This window comes from Pristiophorus japonicus, chromosome 11 (genome assembly GCF_044704955.1).
Source record: "Pristiophorus japonicus isolate sPriJap1 chromosome 11, sPriJap1.hap1, whole genome shotgun sequence".
NCBI classification, from domain to species: domain Eukaryota; kingdom Metazoa; phylum Chordata; class Chondrichthyes; family Pristiophoridae; genus Pristiophorus; species Pristiophorus japonicus.
This window is the reverse complement of record NC_091987.1, coordinates 36,399,261-36,424,283: the sequence shown is the minus strand read 5'-3', so window position 1 is coordinate 36,424,283 and position 25,023 is coordinate 36,399,261. Positions and strand designations below refer to the sequence as shown.

At 44.3% G+C, this 25,023-nt stretch overlaps 1 protein-coding gene across 12 annotated transcripts in view; it reads right to left on the bottom strand.

Annotated features, from left to right (window-relative positions):
• dmd (dystrophin) overlaps window positions 1–25,023 on the bottom strand; it is a 2,299,423-nt gene that overhangs the window by 1,394,734 nt on the left and 879,666 nt on the right. For all 12 annotated transcript variants that reach the window (XM_070893344.1, XM_070893337.1, XM_070893339.1 and 9 more), the window contains 2 exons: window positions 16,357–16,507; window positions 9,586–9,705 (listed from right to left, as the gene is read on the bottom strand). In XM_070893344.1, the coding sequence (XP_070749445.1) occupies window positions 9,586–9,705; window positions 16,357–16,507 (271 nt within the window). The remainder of the gene's footprint in view (window positions 1–9,585; window positions 9,706–16,356; window positions 16,508–25,023) is intronic.

The following is a 25,023-nucleotide window of genomic DNA, read 5'->3' as shown; positions in this document are numbered from 1 at the left end:
CTACTTATGCTTCTTTAATGTTGTTGTGAAGGTGTTTAGTGCTTTGGAAAATCCTCTAACTTCCCTTCCCCGCCCCCACTAGCTCTGGCTACCTCTGCCTGATTTCTAAAGTGTGCGCGAGGTTTTTCTGAGCGTACAAAAGTTGGCCAAAGTTAGTTTGGAGTAACTATTGGCTGTCTAAAACTTGCTTAAATGGCCAAAACAGGCTTAAATGGCTGGTAACGCCCCCTTTTGAAAAAAAAACGGAACTAAAAAGAAACTGAACTAACTCACTGAAACTGGAGCAAACTAAATAGGGAGAATTGCGATTTTTAAGATATTCCAAAAAAAACTATTTGCTCCAAAAAATAGGAGCAACTCCTGTGGAAACTTGGCCCCTTTGTGTGGTGATTTGGATCTACAGGCTCTACAAATAGCCCATGGGACTCCGGTCTCATGGCAGTTTACTCTTGGCAGGGAGCTGCTACTGGCTGCATAATGCAGGATGCTCCTGGGCAGTCTTCAGTCGTCTCACCTGTATCAGTATTATGGTGCCCTGAGGGGAAAGGCTGCAGGCCTGGCATGTATTATTGTCATGAGAGACGGCATATCAGGCAGATGGATTCTAGCTGTCACCTGCCCTGGATCTCTGGCTCCATTGATCAGCAGGATGGCGGGTCTAATAAGAGCAGCCATCAGATCCTATAAGTTATGGGACAGCGGTTGCCACAGAAGTCTGGAAGCCGCTATGCTCTATCCTGCTCCCTAATGCCTCCGAAGCTGCAGTCTGTGCTTCTGCCATTGCTTCCTGCAACAAAGGCAAAGCTTCCCCGATGTAGCCGGAAAGGACAACTGTCGACTCGAGAGTTACACTTAGCAACTGCCGTAAATAGACGGAAAGAAAGACTTGCATACAGTCCCCTTTCATGACCTTAAGACATGCCAAAGCACTTTACAGCCAATGAAGTACTTTTGAAGTGTAGTCACTGTTGTAATGTAGGAAACGTGGCAACCAATTTGCACACAGCAGGATCCCATAAACAACACTATGATAATGACCAGATAATCTGTTTTACTGATGTTGGAGATTTAACTCAAGAGCCTGCACATAGGTGCAATGTTTTTCAAACATCCTTCAAGTACCCATGAGTTATGGGAGTATGAGTTTGTTAAAGTAGAGGAAGGGGTTTTAGGCTTGTATATGCAAGTAATTGCTGTTAAGGGAACTGGGTGGCCACAGTTAAAGAACCTAAGTTATGATCCCCCTGAACCAAAATGCATTATGGAAGGTTAATTGTGAAAGTGTTGCTTTAAGAGTGTCCCGGTGGCCAGGGTGGGCAAGGAAGAAAAGGAGAGAATACCCAGTATATTACCTTGCCTGAACTGGTGAAGATATTGAACTTTTTCTAGCTGTGTTCTGCAGTCCTGGCTTTTAGAAAGCAATAATTTGAAGAAACAGAACACATTTTGATGGCACTGTTTGTTAAAACACGCCTCGGTTAAATTGGCATGTTGCGTGGCATGTGAATTTGTGTCAAAATGGGCAATTAAGTGCAAAAATAATTTCTCAGTTATAAATGGTAATTTTATTTAATAAACATCATTCTTATTTTGATTAACAGTGTTACCTCTGGATCAAATGTTGCTGCAGTCAATCTTAATCAAAAGTCAACCATGGTAATCTCTCATTCGCCTAGATCATCATCATCATAGGGAGTCCCTCGGAATTGAGGAAGACTTGCTTCCACTCTTAGAATGGAGTCCTTAGATGACTGAACAGTCCAATACGAGAACCACAGTCCCTGCCACAGGTGGACAGACAGTCTTTGAGGGTAAGGGAGGGTGGGACAGGTTTGCCGCGCGTTCCTTCCGCTGCCTGCGCTTGTTTTCTGCATGTACTCGACGATGAGACTCGAGGCACTCAGCGCCCTCCCGGATGCACTTCCTCCACTCAGGGCGGTCTTTGGCCAGGGACACCCAGGTGTCAGTGGGGATGCCGCACTTTATCAGAGAGGCTTTGAGGGTGTCCTTGTAATGTTTCCTCTGTCCACCCTTGGCTCGTTTGCCATGAAGGAGTTCCGAGTAGAGCGCTTGCTTTGGGAGTCACGTGTCTGGCATGCGGACAATGTGGCCTGCCCAGCGAAGCTGATCAAGTGTGGTCAGTGCTTCAATGCTGGGGATGTTGGCCTGGTCGAGGATGCTAATATTGGTGCATCTGTCCTCCCAGGGGATTTGTAGGATCTTGCGAAGGCATTATTGATGTATTTTTCCAGCGATTTGAGGTGTCTACTGTACATGGTCCATGCTTCTGAGCCATACAGGAGGGCGGGTATTACTACAGCCCTGTAGACCATGAGCTTGGTGGTAGATGTGATGGCCTGGCCTTCGAACACTCTATTCTTCAGGCTGCCGAAGGCTGCACTGGCGCACTAGAGGCGGTGTTGAATCTCCTCATCAATGTCTGCTTTTGTTGATAAGAGGCTCCCGAGGTATGGGAAATATTCCACGTTGTCCAGGGCCACAACGTAGATTTTGATGACCGGGGGGCAGTGCTGTGCAGCGAGGACAGGCTGGTGGAGGATCTTTGTCTTACGGATGATTAATGCAAGGCCCATGCTTTCGTATGGCTCAGTAAATACGTCGGCTATATCCTGGAGTTCAGCCTCTGAATGCGTGCAGACGCAGGCGTCGTCCGCGTACTGTAGCTAGATGACAGAGGCTGGGGTGGCCTTGGACCTGGCCTGGAGACAGCGAAGGTTGAACAGGTTCCCACTGATTCTGTAGGTTAGTTCCACTCCAGCGGGGAGCTTGTTGACTGTGTGGTGGAGCATGGCAGCGAGGAAAATTGAGAAGAGGGTTGGAGCGATGACGCAACCCTGTTTGACCCCGGTCCGGACGTGGATTGGGTCTGCAATGGATCTGTTGGTAAGGATCACAGCCTGCATGTCATCGTGGAGCAGGCGGAGGATGTTGACGAACTTTTGGGGGCTTCCGAAATAGAGGGGGATGCTCCATAGATCCTTGCGGTTGACATATCAAAGGCCTTTGTAAGGTCAAAAAAGGCCATGTATAAGGCCTGGCGCTGCTCCCTGCATTTTTCCTGCAGCTGTTGCTCTGCAAAGATCATGTCTGTTGTGCCCTGTAGGGGACGAAATCCGCACTGTGATTCCGGGAGGAGTTCCTCGGCCACAGGGAGAAGACTGTTGAGGAGAACTCTAGAGGCAACTTTACCACTGGCTGATAACGGGGAGATTCCCCTGTAGTTGCCGCAGTCGGACTTGTCCCCTTTTTTAAAAAAAGATGGTCACGATCACTGCATCTCTGAGATCTCCCGGCATGCTCTTCTCCCTCCAGATGAGAGAGATGAGGTCATGTATCCGCACCAATAGCGCCTCTCCGCCATATTTTAGCGCCTCAGCAGGATTCCATCCGCTCCCGTAGGCTTGTTGTTCTTGAGCTGACTTATGGCTTTTCCTACCTCGTGCCGTTTTGGGGTTTCACTGAGGTGGTGGCGGGTCACATGTTGCGGGATGGAGCCGAGAACACTCGAGTCAAAGTCAGAGCCTCGATTGAGGAGATCTTCGAAGTGCTCCTTCTAGCAGGCCCTGACTGCCTCGGTGTCCTTGATGAGTGTTTCCCCGTTTTTGGCCAGGAGTGGGATGGGGCCTTGGGAGTTTGGACCGTAGGTGGCCTTGAATGCGATGAAGAATCCTTGCACATCATGGCTGTTGGCCAGTTATTGTATCTCCTGTGCTTTCTCCATCCACCATCTGTTCTTTAGGTTCTGGTTTTTTTTGTTGGACCTCAGCCTTGAGCCGCCTTTAATGTTGCTTTGCTGCTCCCAAGTTGGGTTGTTGCTTGAGGCTCAGAAATGCTCTACGTTTGCAATCTATTCGTTCTTGGATCTCCTGATCATTCTCATCAAACCAGTATTGTGTTTTCTGGTTGAGTGACCAAGTGTCTCTTCACAGGCACTGGTTATGGAGGCCTGGAGGGCAGACCAAGTGCTGTGGGCATTCTGCATCTCAGGGTCATCAAGGCATACCAGGCTAACTGTGAGGTGCTGGCTATATAGTGCTCTCTTAGCTGGGTCTTTAAGTGCCCTGCCATTGACTTTTTTGCAGCACTGCTTTTGCTGTCCCCTCCGCTTTGGGGCAATGTTAATGTCGATGATGGATCGGATTAGGCAGTGGTCCGTCCAGCAGTCATCAACTCCTGTCATGGTGCGGGTGTTGCGCACATCCTTGCGATCCCTGGCTCGGACGATGACATAGTTGAGCAGGTGCCAGTGTTTGGAGCGAGGGTGTTGCCACGATGCCTTGTATTTGTCCCTCTGGCGGAACAGGGTGTTGGTGATGAGGAGTTCATGTTCTAGGCATTTTGTCAGGAGTAGGGTACCGCTGGAGTTGGCTTTCCTGACCTCCTCTCTGCCAATCACGGCTGCCCAGAGGGCTGTGTCTTTGCCGACCCTGGCGTTGAAGTCACCTCGGAGGATCAGTTTGTCGCCTGTGGGGACGCGGGACTGGGATTTTCCGAGGTTGGTGTAAGATCCCTCTTTGTTCTCATCCGTTGCATCGAGTGTTGGGGCGCATGCACTGATGACTGTGGCGCATTGGTTCCGGGATCGGGTGAGTCGAAGAGTCATGAGGCGTTCATTAATGCCCCAGGGGAAGTCTTTGGTCGACCAGTTCAATTTTTAATGGCAAAGCCGACTCCGTGAAGGCGGTATTCTTCCTCTGGTTTCCCTTTCCAGAAAAAGGTGTAGCCTCCACCTTGTTCCTTGAGCTGGCCTTCCCCTGCCCGCCGGGTCTCGCTTAGGGTGGTGATGTCGATGTCAAAGCGTCTAAGTTCCCGGGCAACTATGGTGGTGCGGCATTCCGGCCTGCCGCCGTTGCACACCGGCCACCACACGGGCTTGGCTGAGCAAGGTCTTTGTCCAGTGGCAAGGGGGTCCAAGACGACTGGAGATCAGGCACAGCTGTATGAGCCTAATTGCTACGGCACGATGTTGGCCGCAAGCTTGGCGTCGAGTAGTGCCCTGTTAGCCTAGAGCCACGCATGCAATTCCTCCAGAAAAGGCCTGGTAATCTCGCCACGGACTACTATTTACTTCCCAGTGATGTTAGTGCCCATTTAGCAGCTGGGTAAACTGAAGCACATTTCAAGGGAGTTCCTTACCTAAGTAGATGGTTCTTGTAGGAACTTTATTGAACCATAGATGAGCCTAGTTGAAAACGTGACACCAAACCACAGGAGTCTTTGCATCCCTGAATCCTGAATTCAAAAATAAACAACAGCACAACGATATCTGTTGTGGAAAGTAGGAACAACTACGGTAGGGTGGTACCCTACAGGGAGGAATACCTAAAAAATTAACAAAAGCTGAAACAACAATTTCAGAAAAGTTAACAGCTCAAAAACAATCCTGAATATGACAAATGAAGATACTGGCTTTTCATAAGTGAAGCTAAGCTACATCCAAGTTTCAAATATATTTTGGAAGGGCAGGAGGAGGGGGAAAATGTTAAATAACCAAAGTCACATTTGTACCAATGATGGATTTAGAAAGGACTGAAAGGCACGTGTACTAAAGACATGAGATTTATTTTCTCGAGAGCGAGCAAACCACATCACATATCACTGTAATAAAATCCGATATGGGAATCTCAGTACAATTTTTTTTTAATTAAGTGAAATTCACCAAAAGCCCAACGCCCTACCATTTTACTCCCAAACCCTGCCAATTCCATAAGTGCATTAACAAGAATACTCAAATAAAGCCAGTTAATCCCTTCACACTAAGGAACACCCCCATTATCTCAAAAAAGCAGCTGCAACTCTCGAATCATAGAATTTTACAGCAGAGAAGGCGGCCATTTGGCTCATTGCGTCTGTGTTGGCTCTCAAAGAGTTATCCAATTGGTCTCTTTCCCCGTCCCATTTTCAATCTTTCGTAAAGAAAATCAATCTTCACTTAAGACAAAAGCTGGGAATGTCCCAGAAAGTTTATTTGAGGAAAATTAAAAGTTTTTAAAAACTACATTTTAGCAGCTTAATAGTTACGCATAACTTCTTCAGAAACCATGAGCTCATTTTAAAACTTTCTGCTTCAAGTTCATGTGCAACTAGCTGTTGGAGAAAATAATGTCTGATTGGTTCTAATGGGCTTCAGTCCCACCTTCAAATTGATTTGGTTGTTTGATATTGAAAATTTCTAATTTTCTAAAGTGAAAAAAGCTGGGGCGGCGGGGAGGGGGGTCCAATTGAAAAGCTAACCATCTGGCATGAGTTGAAACATTGTCAACTTATAGCATTAGCAATTGGCAGGTATGCATTTAAGTCAACAGGAGGGAAAAATCTGCCCAGTACTGCTTCCTCCTTCACTAAATCCTTGCTGTCCTCTGTGGGAATTCACCGACTGAACTGGGGAAAGTTTAAAGAAAAACAATGTTGCCTTGATGCCACTAAATGCTCGTCAATCAGCTTGGCAGAATGTGACAAGAATATGAGCACTTTTCAGCAAGCCTGGAAATACAGTTTCTGGGAAGCAGCCTTTGATGGATTTAATAATACTCCCCTGGTCTACATTGTCATGCAACAGAGATATAAACTTTGACTGGAGAGTAAGTTTAATATAAAGGCAGCATATTCGATCTCTTCCCCAGCTCCGCAAAATCGGAAATCGATTCAAACTCAAGCTGCTGCCATGGTTCACTTCGACACCTTAGCAATTATCTCACCAGCATAATAAAGCTGCAGGAACTAAGGGGAAGGAGCAGCCTCCCTCTTTTTAAGTATTGTGATTATTCCCTTCTTTATGGTAAAAGTTTAATGAGGCTCGGGAACCATATACTATTGAGTAGATCCCCACAATGGAACACAGACCGGAGGTCTGATTAAAGAGCTAACTGTCCAAAGTGAAACCTACTCAATCATTTTCGACAGCTATGAATCGATAGTGCAAGCTTAACCATTTAAAAATCTATTTTAGTTAAACATTTTTGTTCCTGGCCATTAGAAATGATGAATATGTGATGCCAGAACCAAATGTGAATTAGGAGCTCTTTGTGAGTCAATTAGTCTCTTACATTTATATTCTTGTGCATACCACAAATATTTCATTGCTGGAGAACCCCAGGACTTTATTAGAGTAGGATTCTCTGAGTTTTTAAAACAGATATTTACATCTGTAAAATTCACTGAGTTATTCTGTAATTATGGCTTTAGCCATGGAAGTTGTTTCACTGAGGTCAGAAGTTCAATCTGCTGTTTTACTTTAGCGAAATAGCAAAACTTTACTCAACCGTATCACATTGTACATTTCCCAGCCAGAGATATGCTTCGTGGCTGGTCAGCATTCCTCGTCACGATAATCCTTTGCTGACACCAAACACATATATCTCACTTTGCAGGGAATATGGTCGAACAGTTCATTTTGCTATCCTGCAGATAGGCAAAGTCTTCAGATTTAATGAATGGTAGCTGCATAAAACATGTCTGCGATTTTCTCCCAACGGCTAGCAATGATACTGAAAAGGAAAGAGTACAAAACCTGGCAAGAAATTAATCCAAAGTTAATTGGTTTAATAAGCTGGTTTATAGTCAAACCAACCATATTCAAATATCTGAACCAAGGCCAGTTCCCTGGACACTAATGCAGAACACACAACAGCAGCAACTTCAAATGAGATTCAGAATGATAAATGTCAGTAATTCCTTAACAATTCAAATCCACTACCATATCCTGAAAAATGTCCTGCTATATGGATGATATGCTGATAGGGTTAGATGAAGTAGGGTGGGAGAGGCTCGTGTGTACACTCTATGTAATACCATGTAGTAATCCAGATAGTGACATTGCATTGTATCTTTCTGCTACAATGACATACATCCATGTTGAATGACATACTGTGGCCAGCACTTGCTCTGCCGTGAACCAAGTATCTGTCAACAAGCAAAGCTATATCTGTAATAAAGAAGTCAATTATATATAATGACAACATACAAAATGCACTGCAGGGAAATCAATGGTATTCTAATAGTTATTACAAAAGCAGAGTTCTTCTTTGTCTGCAGTTCAGAAAGCTCAATGGAGACTTTAGTTGTGAAATTGCAACATCTTTTTAAAATAATCTTTTATTCAGAAAATAAGATAAAAAAGCCATAACGTAGAGCCATAAAGGTCCTCCCTGAGTTAATGGAATTTGAATCAGAGGAAGAATGATTTGAGAGGAAACTAGGTAGCTATGACATAAACTTGGCTGGGAATCCATGTGATGGTAACTTGATTCGAAATGCACACGGCCAAATCATATCAAAGGCTTTCGAGATGTCCAAAGCAGTGACAAATGGCTTACCGCAAAGTGTGAGAACAAATTGCATAATATGGGGAAGATCACTACTGTACATTAATGTACTATGGATTAGGCCAGAACTTTAAATGTGAGTGATTCGGGTGGAGGACCCTCTGTCGTTGCAGCTCTCCTTACTTTTTCTTAGTCTTATATATATCCAGTAAAACAAGCAGGTTGTCAAATCAACCAGATTTAAATATCTGAGCCAAGGTCGCTGTCCTCGAATGCACAACATACAATAGCAGCAACACAAGCTTTGTTCCAACAAGTATGGATCACACAGGTACCAAATCCAAACTGTACACAACTTCCTGAATCCGCACCAATGAGTGAACTGAAGATACAGCATTTTCTTTCAACTGACAGTACCACAGTAGGACAGATCTGTAGAATGTTGCCTATGACACGAACAAACGATTGCATTCACAATCAGTCACAAAAGTATTCATATTTTGAGGATCAATCACTGGAACTTTCACTTTGTATCCTTATGGCACTAATTTTCTTGTCAACATCTCGTCTTGGATTAAGTTCTGTTCACACTGCATGACCATCCTCACTGACCTTCACTGGATTCAGCACGTTGTTTCAAAATCCTCCACTTTATAAAAATCCCTTGATAGCGTTACTCCACATTAACTCAACACCCCCTGTTCTTTGAAATCTGTTCTCAGTGGCCCTCCTCCTCCACTCTATCATTGCTAGCAATGCAATTCTCTTCCTAAACCCCTCCACTTTAATGTATTTCTCCTAAGCTTCAAAAGCCACCTCAAATTTACCTTTTCATGCCGTAGACCATCACCCCCAATTCTTCTAACAACTGCTCAGTGTCTCTTTTCCCTGGGAAGGGACGCGAGATGTTTTACTACATTAAAAAGGTTCCATGCATATGTGCCATTTGTTTTGTCTCCCAATTACTGGCTCTGTGCATGACAGCATTCTCAATCTCAACTAAAAATACATTCAAATAGCTTCATCATAAATCACATTTCAATCCATGTTTTCTCCCCAGGTAAAGACCCACGGACAAGAAAAGGCTAAATACAGCTTTGATAATGTCCTCAACCCAACCCGAAACGTTAGCTCGGCTTTTCTCTCCACAGATGCTGCCTGACCCACTGAGATTTCCAGCATTTTCTGTTTTTATTCCAGATTCCAGTATCCGCAGTATTTTGCTTTTGTGTTATTTGATAATGTCCTCTTTGAGCTCCTGAGCATCATTAGTTAGTCACGCGATATCTGCAGTTCTCACCTGCAGCTCTTCCTCCAGGGCAGCAGTAGCATTTTCCCCATTGCTCTCATCAACTACCACCACCATATGTGTCAGAGAGTTGACTCGTACTTGTTCTTGCTCCAGGTCTTCTTGAAGCAGCTATATGGGAACAAATAATCAGGAATGAAGACATTTCCTGGAATGTACCAGATTTATTGATTCTTAGTTATAATAACATGGTCACTATTTTTTTCTGTGTGTGTGGTTTTGTGCTCAGCAAGGAGGAAAAATGCAGTGAACGCAAATTCTACAGTTCTACATTTACACGGGCATGCCTGGAAAAGTATGGGTCAGGGGCTTGATAATCTGCCTCTGACGTAACCTCAGGAAGTCTGGTCATACCCACATTCTGTACTCATTGTTGGTTGCTTTCCCTTTAAACCCCATGGACTATGAACTGAACAGAGGTTTTACTTAGAATTTGTAATTGGAAAAATATACATTTATCCTTTTGCCGAAGCAGCACTTTCAGATGAAAGGACAATGTTTATTTAATGCACTGCACAAACTAGGTCACTGCTATTCAACAGAAGTCATACATAGGGCAACTAGACTTTCTCTTAAATTTCTTTTTAGGTCACAATTTTGAGAGTTGATCTCAATCAATTTTGATTAGATTTGAACATCTGTTGTAGGGATAATCTCAAAATGTGCCTCAGGTTCCATGAGACATTATACAACCATGTCATCTTGCATTACTGCTGAGACAATAAAAAGTCCCACTGTTCCACAAAGATAACCTGAGGTATTGAATTATCACAAGCTGTTAACTGCTTCCCAACCCAAACATTACAGTGTTTCCATTATTTTCATTAGATATTAAACTATTTCGGCGAGAAATTAATTTGTCCTCGAAAACGGGAATTGCAATGTGGGATCAATCTGTGCCCGTCCAAAGTAATGCAGGTCGCACTCTAACATCATGCTGCCTGCTGATTAACATGATTGTGGCATTCAGCCCAGTGCTGAATGTGCTGCTGGGTGGCCGAAAGCTCAGCAGGGGGCCCAAGTTTGTACGAGGCGAGCACCAATTAAAGCTAGCCTGTACCTCGTAAAGGCAGTCTGCATCTCTTAAAGGGGATGATAATTCTGCCTACAGCAGGTGATTCAAGTGGCTGGGGAACAGAGTCAGAGCAGCAAAAAGGACAGCTGATGTTACAACAGGAGAGAGAGCGCGCTCCAAGGTTCTCCAATGCAACATTGGAGGCCTTGATACAGGTGGTGAACATGGTTTCCAGCATGGAAGTGATGGGCAACTCCATTAGTGCACTTGTGGATATAACCAAGATGCAGCGTCTGATGGTCGATGTCTCACCCTTCCATTGTAGCTCAAGCAGAAGCCGCCCAATGTCTGGCTGCTGCAGTGGAAGCGCGGACTGGTGTCATGCAAGCTCAGAGTGCTCTCCTGCAGGCGCAGCTTGCTGCCACACAAGCTCAGACTGCTGCCATCGTGGCTGCGCTTACCAGTGTGGAAAGGGGCTTGCAAAGTATCACAGCAGTCCAGCAATCTGTGCTTCAACAGATTACTAGGAATGCTGAGGCACTGCCCTGAGTTGCATGGAGGACGATCCTGCTCTCCTCTTTCAGGGTGACAGCATTCACCCTCCCACCACTGCAATTCAGCCAGTACCCCTGATATTGCATGTCAGCCAGTGAGCCCACACTGCTGCCACCCATGCCAAAGTGGTGCAGTATAAAGCCGGGCCTTCGAAGCCCAGAGTTGCTCGAGGTCATCCTGCAAGGCCATCTGCAAACTGCCCCGATGACTGTCAGCAACCTTCCACAAGCAATGCTGCAGCCACTGGGGTAGCACTTAGTAGAAGCACTAGAACAGACAAAGGCACACTGAAGACAGGCACTAAGGGAATGCATGAGGGTGATTAGTTGACTGTGTTATGTAATATTGGAAGGATTGATAAAGTTGGTTTGGAGAAGTTGGTATCAGAGGAGTAGGCAAAATTAGGTGTGATTCAGTAATAAGAGGCACTACCAAAGTTGTTTGAGCAGGCCAGGCTGCAGAAAGTATAACCAGGCTGGGAGGCTTCATTAAAGGGCAAGGTATTACTACACGAGCCAAGTTTCTGTCAGAGCCAGGTTGTCAAATGTAATCATCCACAACAACATTGTTTTAAACATGGAGTTGCAGTATGATTGGAGATGGGGCAGTAGTCTGCAAGGACACAATGGTTGAGGCTGGGTTTTTTGTAAGAGTGGGGTAATGATATCGGTTCTGAAAGGAAGGGGATAGTTGCTGTGGTGAAGAAACTATTTTCAATGTCAGTTAACATGGGTCCAGGAACTGTCGTTAAATGATCAGCGGTTGAGTGAGAATGGGGTCAAGGGAGCAAGAGTACGTCTCATAGACACGATGGGCTGGATTTTCGGCTTTGAAGTTTTTGGGGCTATAATGGAGACGGGACAGGAAAGTTAGCGCCCGGGAATAGTTTGCGCGTTAGTTGGTAAGTTTGGGCAGCTGGGCCTGGAGTCAGGGGCACAGCGCTAAGGGAGGTGTTGTACACGTCCCTTAGGGCGTTAGGATGGAAAACTCATGAGCTAAAGAGCCGGGCCAGGAGCGCTCGGAGAGACGCCTGGGAGGGAAAAAACATAAAAAAATACCACAAAAACATTGCCACGACATTGCCCATGCCAGGACAATAAAAATCTCAAAAAAAAATTAAAAGAAAAAACAATGACACTTACAGTACGAATCCATTACTTACCTCTTCGCTATCGGGATCGTTGGACTGCCTGATTTCCCAGCGGTGTTGCACACCGAGTGCAGCTCCGGGCGGTGCTGCTCAGCCCCGCCGGTAAACCGGACCTGAGAACTGCTGCAGGGCGCTGGAGGCTGAGCGTCCGGCCAAAACACCTCACCGCAGCCATTGCTGCCACTCCAGGGCAAAAAACGGAGCACAGAAGACCCGAAAATCCGGCATGAGGGGAGATAGCAGAGAAACTAGACAAAGACACAAGTTCAGTGCTAGGGCAGGGGTGGGTCTTCAGAGAGGTTTGGCTTGGTGACCAAGGGGAAAGGGCAGCAGCAGCCAAAAACGTAGGCAGTTGGCAATATGAAAGTACAATTGTAACTAACCTGAAAGAGTTTTTTTCCCAGGGTGGGTGCAGAAGGAAGTGGGGTTGGAAGGGTGTAGAGATATTTGGATTGTGAGTGATACAATGAAGTTGTTGGAGATGGCCTTGGCTGTGATTGAGACCATTGGAGCAGAGAGGCCACATGTGATAGTAAGGTCGAGAGGGTGTGCGTGAATATGAATAGGAAGCTTATATGGAAGGAGAGGATTAGGGAAGAGAAAAGGGCAGTGAAATCAGAAGAGAGGCCAAGTTGAGTTGAGATGGAGATTGAAATCACCAAGAATGAGGAGTCTCTCTGTGCAGAGACTGAGAGAGGAAAGGGAAGAGGATTTCTTGAGTGAGAAACTCAGGGTCAGGCTTAGGGTGGCTGTACAGAGTGGGAATTTTAAAAGAGAATTGAGAGGGATGGAACAAGGTGAGGTTATTGGAGAAGTTGGTATCAGAGGAGTAGGCAAAATTAGGTGTGATTCAGTAATAAGAGGCACTACCAAAGTTGTTTGAGCAGGCCAGGCTGCAGAAAGTATAACCAGGCTGGGAGGCTTCATTAAAGGGCAAGGTATTACTACACGAGCCAAGTTTCTGTCAGAGCCAGGTTGTCAAATGTAATCATCCACAACAACATTGTTGGTTGGCAAGGATCTTGTTTGAAAGTGAATGGATATTCTGGAGGTAAGTGAGGGGAAGGCCAATAATGGTCGACTTATCAGCAGAGTCTGAGGTACAATGGTGAGTGGGGTGAGTGGGACAAGATGGAAGTTGGCAAGATTAGTTCCTGGAGGATGTGCCAGGCAAGAAGGTTGGTGAGAGTAGGATTGCTGTTCGCAAGGAGGCATCAACAGGTGTCTTGGTGAAGGAAAGGAGTGGGCAGCTGAAACTAGGTTCTGTTACACAGAATTGTCACCCTTCTGTGGTACTGATCAAACCAGCAAGACTCTGATTGTATTCCCACTTCAGTTTTTAAAACAAGATGCGACCAGGCAGAGCTGGAAATAAGCCACATATTTTTTTCTTGCTCTGGTACTGGCCCCATTTGGTACACAAGCAGAATTTTCACCATCTCCAGTTGACCAGCAATAGGCAAGAGAAATGGCCAGCATAATGCCTATACTCCACTGTGTATTAATTTAAAATGTAGATTTAGTCATTATGGGCCCAAATTTGGCACACCCGTTTGTTCAGCGCACTCACCGGAGATGCACGGACTTCCTAGGGTGAAAATGGCGCCGAAAAGATCTCCCCAGATTCTGGCCGCTCTGTCGCCTCTCCCATGGCTTGGCACGGCATGGCCTGTCCATTGGGGGGCGGAGTTAGGGCCCTGCATGAAAAACAGTGCCGGCAGCTCAACGCATGCGCATTGGAGGTTTCGCGCATGTGCAGTAGCTCCTGCCCCCAGCCATGCTGCAGCGTGGGACCCGATGCGCCCCTGGCCGACTGGAATAGTCAGAGAGAGAGTCAGAGAGAGTCAGTCAGAGAGAGAGTCAGTTCCCTGTGCTCTCCCACCTGGTCGTCCGGCCCGCACCTATCCCCGGCCGAGTGGCCTCTCGCACCGGCCGGCCTGCTGACTTCCCGGGCCTGAGTTAGGAAGGTAGGACTTAAGTTTTATTTTTTTATTTCTTTTTTGATGGTTTTTATGCTTCTTGAATGTTGTTGTGCTTTGTTTATTGTTTTGTAAGGTCCTCTCCTCTTCCCCTATCTCTGGCTACCTGCGCTGATTTCTTAACTCTCCGCAAGGATTTTCTGTGCGACCACAAGTGGCCATATATGCTGGCCTAAGTTAGTTTGGAGCAACTATTAGCTGTCCAAAGTGGCTTAAATGGCCAAAACTGGCGTAGGTGGCTGGTAACGCCCCCTTTTGAAAAAAACTAAACTAAACTAAAAAAATCCTAACTAACTCACTTACACTGGCGCAAATTGAATGTGCAAAATAGGAATTTTTAAGATACTCCAGAAAAATCAAGTTGTTCCAAAAAAAAACAGAGCAACTCCTTGCCAATTTTGGGCCCCATAAATGGGAGTGGAAGTCGTAAAGTTGTACTCTGGTTCCATTTCTCCCCATTTTATTAATAATAATAATGTTTATTTATATAGCACCTTTAACATAGTAAAGCGTCCCAAGGAGCTTCACAACAGTATTAAAAGACAAAACAGATTAGTTTGACACCGAGCCACAAAAGAAGAAATTAAGGCAGATGACCAAAAGCATGTTTAAAGAGGTAGGTTTTAAGGAGTGTTTTAAAGGAGGAAAGAGAAGTAGAGAGCTGGAGAGGTTTCGGGAAGGAGTTCCAGAGCTTAGGGCCCAAACAGCTGAAGGCACATCCACCATGGTTGAGCAGTTATAATGAGGGATGTTCAAGAGGACAGAATTTGTGGGGTTGTAAGGCTGAAAGAAATTACAGAGATAGGGAGGGGCAAGGCCATGGAGTGATTTGTAAACAAGGATGAGAATTTTGAAATCGAGGCGTTTTGAAATTTTGAAATCATAGAAACGTTTAAAATTCTGATGCGTTTAGACAGGTTAGATGCAAGAAGAATGTTCCCAATGTTGGGGAAGTCCAGAACCAGAGGTCACAGTCTAAGGATAAGGGGTAAGCCATTTAGGACCGAGGTGAGGAGAAACTTCTTCACCCAGAGTGGTGAACCTGTGGAATTCTCTACCACAGAAAGTTGTTGAGGCCAATTCACTAAATATATTCAAAAAGGAGTTAGATGTAGTCCTTACTACTAGGGGGAATCAAGAGGTATGGCGAGAAAGCAGGAATGGGGTACTGAAGTTGCATGTTCAGCCATGAGCTCATTGAATGGCGGTGCAGGCTCGAAGGGCCGAATGGCCTACTCCTGCACCTATTTTCTATGTTTCTATGTTTAAAGCACAGGGGTGATGGGTGAGCGGGACTTGGTGCGAGTTAAGACACGGGCTGCCGAGTTTTGGATGATCTCAAGTTTACGTAGTGTAGAATGTGGGAGGCCAGCTAAGAGTGAGTTGGAGTAGTCAAGTCTAGAGGTAACAAAGGCATGAATGAGGGTTTCAGCAACAGAAGAGCTGAGGCAGGGGTGTAGAAAAAGGCGGTTTTAGTTATGCCATGGATATGTGGTTGGAAACTCATTTCAGAGTCAAATATGATACCTAGGTTGCGAACAGTCTGGTTCACCCTCAGATTGATGCTAGGGAGAGGGATGAAGTTGGTGGCTAGGGAATGCAGCTTGTGGCGAGGACCAAAGATAATGGCTTCGGTCTTCCCAATATTTAATGGAGAAAATTTCTGCTCATCCAGTACTGGATTTCGGACAAGCAATCTGACAATTTAGAGACCAAGCAGGGATCGAGAGAAGTGAAGGAGAGGTAGAGCTGGGTGTCGTCAGCGTACATGTGGAAACTGACTCCCTGTTTTCGGATGATATCACCAAGGGGCAGCATACAGATGAGAAATAAGAGGGGGCCAAGGATAGATCCTTGGGGGACACCAGAGGTAACGATGCGGGAGTGGGAAGAGAAGCCATTGCAGGAGATTTTCTAGCTATGATTCGATAGATAAGAATGCAACCAGACGAGTGCAGTCCCATCCAGCTGGACATTTAAAGAGACCTAAGCCTCATCGGAAGCACTATCTGTTCAGGCATTATAATTTGTTTGTACACAGGTATGGAAGAATAAGTACTCACTTTGTGCTCTTCCACTTGTTGTTTTAAAGCTTCCAGATCTGGTCCAAGGGGCTGTGCCTCCATTTGGTGAATTCTGTCCTCTGTACTTGTTAACCAATCAGCTAAATGCTTCAGCTGCTGCTGTTGCAGATCCATTAGCACTTCATGTAACCTAGAAACAAGGAAATAAATTTTTCGTATTACATGCTTTCAATTAATTCACAGCTAAAGAGATGATTCCGCAGCTTTTATTTTCCCAAATGAATTTTTATCTTTAATTTTGCATCAATTTAAATTAAAAAAAATACAACCTGCATTTAAAAAATTCAGCAACTTGTTTGATAAAATTTTTTATTTGTAATGCAGTTTAATTCACAATTACACTGAAACCAAATTTTATTTTTGCGGTATTTCTTAATATACTGGATACTTCTCAAAGTGCAAAGCTCCAATCTTGGCTCCTTGGTACCATCTCTCACTTGCCAGAAAACACAGGTGCATTTACTCCTCTCATCACACACAATAACAGTTGCAGAATACAGACATACTCAACACCACACGCCATGGAATTGTAAGCACCCACTGCGCACAGATCTTTCACAAAGAGAAACTGACCAATGGGACGTAGGCAGCAAAACTGCAAATTGCAAACAACCCAAATTAAGCACAACAAATTGATTGACAAGTACAACTAAACAGTCTCTATTTGTGTTGCATATCCCCACTGGATCATGAGTTGAAGGAATTATTCACGTTTTTCTTTTGTAGCAGATTTTCTCAATGTTTGATGACATACGCAATTTAAAACACAAAATGGCAAAGACAAGGGAAGAGTCTCAAGTTTTCCAAATATCCTCTCACTTGAATTTATAATGCAGAAAGAACACTAGAGAACAGAGATGCTACCTTCCACTTCTATTTGATCAAAGTAAAAACATGTTTGTGAAATCATGTCAATCCCTCAGTTTAACAAGCGAGAAGGAGTCATCTAAAATTCTTAATGAAGAGTTGTTAGCAGCTATGATGCAGTACGTTCTGATATTATCTCCAATAAAGAGGTCAGAAAAGTGTTTGACAAATCCAAAATCACACATTGTGTTTCTAAAGTCTTCCTCTTATCAAATGATAGGACTCCATAGAAGTGATAAAGAATGACTGGGAAAGCATTGCCATTTAAAACCCTGATATTTCAAATCATGTCACTTTATTATCTTTCCTAAGAAGCATCTGAATGAACAATTGACCTTAATGTGTTCAGGGGTAATCATTCATGCAATCCACCTCACATTTCATTAAGAATAATTGACTGGTGAATGACAGAATAGGTCCCAGTGACCTGAAATAGCAAGTCAGTAAATCTGCTCCTAACAACTGCTCCCTTCTTCTAAAATCCTTAATATTTGCAGATTAAAATGAAGTAAAAGTACCAGGTATAAAATCATTTGTTACAGGTTAGAAGAAGACTACCCAGTGTGAAATGGAGCCATGCAGACCAAGAATTTTCAAGATATTAAGGGGAACAGATAGGGTACATAGAGAAAAACTATTTCCGTTGGTTGGGGATTCTAGGACTCGGGGGATGTGGTCTAAAAATTAGAGCCAGACCTTTCAGGAGTGAAATTAGGAAACACTTCTACAGACAAAATGTGGTAGAAGTTTGGAACTCTCGTCCGCAAAGGCAATTGATACTAGATCAATTGTTAATTTTAAATCGGAGATTGATAGCTTTTTGTTAAAGGAAATGGGCCAGAGACGGGTATATTGAATTAGGTCGCAGATCAGCTGTGATCTCATTGAATGGCGGAACAGGGTCAGGGGGCTCAATGGTCTACTCCTGTTCCTATGTTCCATGTTAAATCAGCACACTTTGCCAAATTACGTGCTCTACAATTAGCTCCCTGAACTAGGAAAGAGAAAATCTGGGAAGGTTCCCACTCCTAATTGTAACCCATGGATCCTTACTGGAAAGCATGCATGCGTGGGCATCAGGTGAGCAGAGCAGACTCAGCGATGATGTTCTCTATACTTTCCCTGTCTAGGCTGGCATGATGTTTAGCCGCTTAGATCAGACACTGGTGGTGCCTCGTGCCCACGGTACCATATTCCACTTTGAATCAGTGCCTTCAATTGTTGGAGAAAACAGGAAAGAATATTTTGTCTCTGTAACCAGGTACACGCGTTATGATTTTCAATCAGATGAGATGTGTGTATTGTGAATATTCCCATGCATTCACTGTGCCAACGTGCTTTGCCCATGCATGTCGGTGTAGATACTTCACTTTATGAAGGAGAGCCACAAATGGTTTTAATCTCCTAGCTCCAAACAAACTCTGGACTCAAATAAAAACTGGAAGCATCATGGAAACAAGAGTTTCTTAGAAACATGAATACCTCTACAAAAACAGTAACCAGAGGAATGAAGAGGAGAGCTTCATACATTCATATTTTGGACCAGACCAAAGGAATGAAAGTCACCTCTGTTTGCTTGTTTGCTGTATGTGAAATGAGTTTGGGTAGTTTCAGTTCCTGGTGGCCGTGGCCATAAAGATGGCTAGTGTGGAAAATGAGAACATCACAATGGTGTGACAAGAGTATACTCTTCTGAAGGTGGATTTAAGGCACATACCTGGCCAGAGTAAAAAGAACCTTTACTCTCCATCTAATCTGTACTATCTATATTACAGGTATTAACATCCCTCAACTCGATGAGCTTTTAAGGTTCCCCACATTATAACAGTCACTACACTTCAAAAGTACTTAGTTGGCTGTAAAGCGCTTTGAGACATCCGGTGGTTGTGAAAGGCACTATATAAATCCAAGTCTTTCTATTTTTTTTTTAACTCCAATGAAGCATTTTCAGGTGTATAATTGGTGTATAGCACACCAATTTAGCAGTATAACAACCAGTGCCTAATCGGCACAGGCTTCGTGAGGACCATTTTCAGGCAGGTCTAAAGCAGGCATTTGGGCCCTTAAATATGCTAATTAGAGGCCTAATATCCATTATAGACCCCTCATAAAATTAGTTAGTGATGAGCAGAGCAGGCGTTGCACTTAGAATTCTTCACTGCCCCCTGCCGTCGCTAACGAAAGGCATTAGGTGTATTTGTTTTCTCAATTAGATTTTCTGTAAGACCAGGAGGAGCAGGTCCTGCTGATCGGCCCCCCTCCCACAACTTACATGAGGGTCGCTGCCGGTGGCCTAAAAAATTCTTGTGGGGAGAGCTGCCTTTAGAGGCGCGTCAGGCTTGCCCGAGTATGATGAGGTGCCGAGACAGCTGAAGACAGGACCGCCAGTGATGGTGCGAAGGGAGTGGGGGATGCAGGAATGCAGAGTTCTCGGAGAGCTGTAGGGCAGGCGGAGGTTACAGAGATAGGGACGGACGAGGCCATGGAGGGATTGGAACATGATGATGAGAATTTTAAAATCAAGGCGTTTAGGGACCGGGAGCCAATGCAAGTCAGCAAGCACAGGGATGATGGGTAAACGGAACTTGGTGCTAGTTAGAATACGGGCAGTTTTGGATGAGCTAAAGTTTATGGAGGGTGGAGGGTGGAAGATGGAAGGTCGGCCAGGAGAGCATTGGAATTATCGAGTCTGGAGCTAACAAAAGCATGGATGAGAGTTTCAGCAGCAGAGAAGATAAGGCAGGAGCGGAGATCGGAGTGGCTTTGTCTTCCCATTGTTTAATTGGAGGACTTTGTGTCTCATCCAGGAATGGATGTTGGACAAGCAGTCCAACAACATAGAGACAGTGGAGGGGTCCAGAAAGGTGGAGCTGGGTGTCGTCAGCGTATATGTAGAACCTGACATCATGCCTTCGGCTAATGTCGCCAATGGGCAGTATGTAGATGAGAAATTGGGGCGGGGGGCGGTGGCTAAGGATAGATTCTCGGGGGACTCCAGAGGTAATGGTGCGGGAACAGGAAGAGAATCCATTGCAGGAGAATCTCTCGTTATGACTAGATAGGTAAGAGTGGAACGAGGCACAGTTCGGTGATTACTAAATATGTAATCTATTTCAAACTTAACTGTGAAAATGGGCTCTGCAGCAGCTGTTCAGAAAGTCACCATTAATTGCATTGGCTCTTTTATTTCAGAATTACGAAAGTTGTGTGTTCAATCTGTTACAAAAAAGGCAGATTGATAAATAACTATAATAGATTTCTCACAATCTGCCTGCCTGTGTTAGTCATGGCAAATTTCCAGGTCATGTGTAAGTAGCGATCCAATTCACAAGAATCTAATCCAGGCCATGATGAACAACATCTTTCATGGCTTTATGGACAATGGCAATTGCTTTTGCTGGGGATGAGCTTGCTTAGAATATTGCCTTGCGTCCCGTTTTGGGGCAGTAACCTTCTGTGGCTGGGACGTTTAGCACCTGGCGCAGAAGTCCTGCTCCCACCGAGGAATTGCCCTTACTGCCCCTCAGAGGAAGCGGAGCGCAATCTCGAGCACTCCACTTCCTTTGGGGGCGGTAACTGGAGTGCTACTGTGGCGCTGAATGAAGCGCGATGCGGATGCACTGATGCGGCTCAACGCCCTCCCATTCGATTAAAGGGGAGGGCCGCTGCACACTCTGCACAGCCTCTGATGGCCTCCACCATGCCAGCAGGGTAGCGTGTGACCGGGCCTGTAGCCCGGCACCCAACACGGAGTGCCGGGCTGTACAATGACGGCCCGGACCATGCTATCGTTGAGCTGACCCCGAGAGTTGGAAATTTAAAAAAAGGCCCGGGCGCTGGCATTGACATCCGCTTGCACCAGCCTCGCGGCCCACGCGGTAATTTCCCCTACGAGGCATTAAGGGGTCGGCGCAGGATGGTGAGGGGTCACCGCACACGGCGATGACATCATTGCGGTTGCGCAGCAGCCCGGGGCGCTAACAGCAGCGCCTCATCAATATCCTGGGATACAGTAGTGCCTCCCCCCTCTCCCGGGCAAAAAGTGTATTTCAGAGACGCTAAGGGGGCTATAAAAAGGGGAACTATCGTCTCCATTTGTTCAGTTCTGGGCACCTTACTTTAAGCAGGATGTCAGGTTCGTGCACAGGGTGTAGAAGAGATTCACAAAGGCGATATTAAGGATGATAGGCTTTAATTATGAGAGACAAGACTCATTTCTTTTGAAGTGAGAAGGTTAAGAGGGGTTCTTGCTGGAGATAACCAAAATTATGGAGGATTTGATCAGATAGAGGAAAATTATTTCCATTGGTTGGCATGTCGGTACTTAGAGGGTTTTTAATCACTTAAATAATGAAGGGGGCGATATTACACAGTCGATTCTGAGGACATGGGATGTCCCGCAAGAAACAGTGGTAGATGCAGAAACCATAATAGCTTTTAAAACGGAAGTGGATTCATTTTCAAAAAGAAAAATTTTAAAGGATCTGGGAATGGGATTAAGCAGCGAGCTCTTTCAGAGAGCTGGAACAGACACAATGGTCTGAATAGCTTCACTCTGCGCTGCAAAATTCTATGGCTGGAATTTGCGGTGGGTAATAACAGCGAACGAACAGTGTTCACCATTATTAACCCCTTGAAACTGACCGCAACTTCAGGATTTAACGTATAGATATCCGAATGTGGGAATCCTGAAGTTGCACTCAGACATTCACTGCTCCGACACCGGCTGCACTGTGCCCCGCTCTATAGGCAGCAATCAGCGTAATCAGGGAAATCAGTGCAACTGCTGAGAACTTTTGCTTTTCCACGGTAATATCGCTGTTAAATACCCCATTAAAAGAGTAACTGGGGTTTTAAACAGTGTATTGACTGCTTAACAAACTTTATGTCCCTGAAAAATGAATTTTAATTTTGTGGCATGTCAAATTTATTTATTTTAATAAAAATTATAATTTTTAAGCAACTTTAAAAACAAGTTTGTTCATCTTTACCTTTTTCTATAACATTTTTAAAAAGTTGGAATAAAAGGAACTTATTCACTTCCTGGTTCCCGGTCAGTGAGAATTCTGCATTGTGATTGGCTGCTGAGACAGATTGTTGACGTCACAGCAGCTCACATTAGGGTTTCCCCATTAACTTACACTGATCTCAACTGAACATCAGAAAAGCCGAACCTCTCGTCACAGAGATCACGAGATCTTTATGGGAAGCTTACTTCGGGGTCAGTGGCGAAGGTCTTTGCTTCACCGCTGAACGCCAATTACGGGCTATTAATTCTAAGAAACCAAATTTGTAGCAGTATTTGTATTTGGACTTTCAATTTGCTCTGCCTTTTTTTTCTCTTAATTTCCAGCAGGAAATAACAGATTCTCTATCTATCACAGCTGCCATTGGATATTTCCATCCTGCTGCAGTTATGATGAATCACCATACTCTCAGAAGCTCTGGTACAGTATTACAATGCTCCTTTCTAATAAATTAAATATTCATTTCAATTTCAGCATTGAAATAGTTGGTGGCATAAATAAGATGAAAATGCAATAAATAAGTCCATAGGCGTTTCACGGCAAGCAGAATATAGTTATATTTGAGACAGACAGGCAAACAATAGTTTTGTTATGCAAAACCGACCTTAATGAAGAAATCAGGCAAAAAGACAATTGAATACAGCTGCGAAAGAATACTTAAGACTGGTAAGAAGTAGAGCAGATGGCGAAAAGTAGCATATGCAATGATAAGAAAGGAAATGAAAGGATTTCCAATTGTATACCTTAACCTCAGGTCATTCCAAAGTGCTTCGCAACAAATCTAGTACTTTTGAAGTGTAGTTATTAACGCAAGGTGGGGAACACAGCAGCAAATCTGCACATAGCAAGGTCCCACGAACAGCAATGGGATGACCAAATAATTTGTTTAATGATAATGGTTGCAGTATAAATATTGGCCAGGACCTCAGGGAGAACTCTGCTATTCTTCTTCGAATAGTGCTGTGGGATCTTTAACGTCCATCTGAAAGGGCAGCCATGGCCTTGGTTTAACGCCTCATCTGAATGACGGCACCATCGATAGTGCAGCTCCCTGTTACTGCACTATAGAGTCAACCTGGTTATTTGCTCAAGTCTCTGGATTGGGACTTGAATCCATAACCTTCAGAGGTGAAAGTGCCATAATTCAGCCAAGGCTGTCACACAAAAATTGGGAAATTCCATGATAACTTCACAAAATAACAATCCTATTGATATATAGATCTCTATTGAATCATTGTTGGAAAGTTGCTGAAGGTATCACCTCTGCAATATTGAAGTTTCTGTAATGATCAACTGGCAAAACATACAAACTAATAACATTTCAGGAACTATAACAAAACTGAAAAATGGAAATTCAGCTGTCATTTGTTATATCTTTGCAGGGGCGCTCAACATTGGCATCTAGCCAGTGCTTTGAATAGAATCCTTAAGATGAGAAGAAATTAATGATAATACAGACAGATAAAGTTGAGAGTTACTGGAGTCTAAAGTATTCCAGTCTCTATGGGGATTCCAACATTTGATAGGATCTGTTGGCTGTCTGCATATATGGGTAAGCAATCTTTATTTTTAACATATTTACTTGGTCTTCCGATGTAGCATCCCTCAAAAAAAAAACTTTACAAAAAAATGTGGAGCTGATCTCCACAACTTTTGTAAAATGGGAGCTATAATTGGCAGGATTTGAAATCAGCAGCCACTTTTTAATCTTATCTCAATGTGTTGACAAGGAGTCTGAGAAAGATACATTGAGTCAGCCCTTCAGTGGTGAGAATGGCATTAGACATCTACATGGAACCTATATTATATGATGGAAAATTAAGTGAGTGGAGTAAACATTGGACCTTGTTGCACCCATTTTATCAGCAAAATAAAAAAAGAAAGTAAGAGATACAGGGAGCACAACAGGAAAACTATAGAAAGTGCCATGAAGTGGGACAATACAGAATTAACCATCTCCTGCTTTACTTTGTTCCCACCTTAACCACAATGAGCAGTGGGGAATGAAAAATTAGACAAGGACGTCCTGGCTGGACATGGCCCTTGCCTCATCCCTGCTGCCAAAGAGGGCTTCAGTGCATGTCTGTAAATAGGTTGGCCATCCAGCCTCTGCAACAGAGGCAGGAGTCCAGATTAACTGAAGGCATTCAGGATAATTTACTGAGGGGGAAATAACACACACATTTACAAAATCCTACAATACAAGTGAAAACAGAAAGCAAAGTTCATCAACATTTTCATTGTTTTTGCACATTTTCTGAATGTTTTCACATTCACATCGCCACAGGAAAATATAGGGAACAATAAAATAAGAATTCTGTGTGATTTACAGCAAAGCTATAAACACACTAGATTTCATCCATCCACAATTCTTTTCCCGTATAGAAAGTGCAGGGGTGAAATTAAAAAGGATATTAAGAAAGCAAAGAGAGAGCATGAAAAATTCTTGACAAGTAAAATCAAGGAAAACCCAAAGATGTTTTATAAATATATTAAGAGCAAGAGGATAATTAAAGAAAGGGTATGGCCTATGAAAGACCATGGGCCCGAGTTTGGTCAAACCTTAAGTCCGCCCATTTTTCGGCGGTCCCCGGGCATTGCGTGATTTTTTTTACTGCCTGCGAGCGCTGGGGCCGACTGGGCGCGAGTGTCATCCCGGTTTTGTTGACGGGAGCGGGAGGCATCGGCCGGTAGCGGGAGTCAGCCTCCAGTAGCGGGCGGCAGCAGGGGTCAGCGGTAGGTGCAGGCCTGT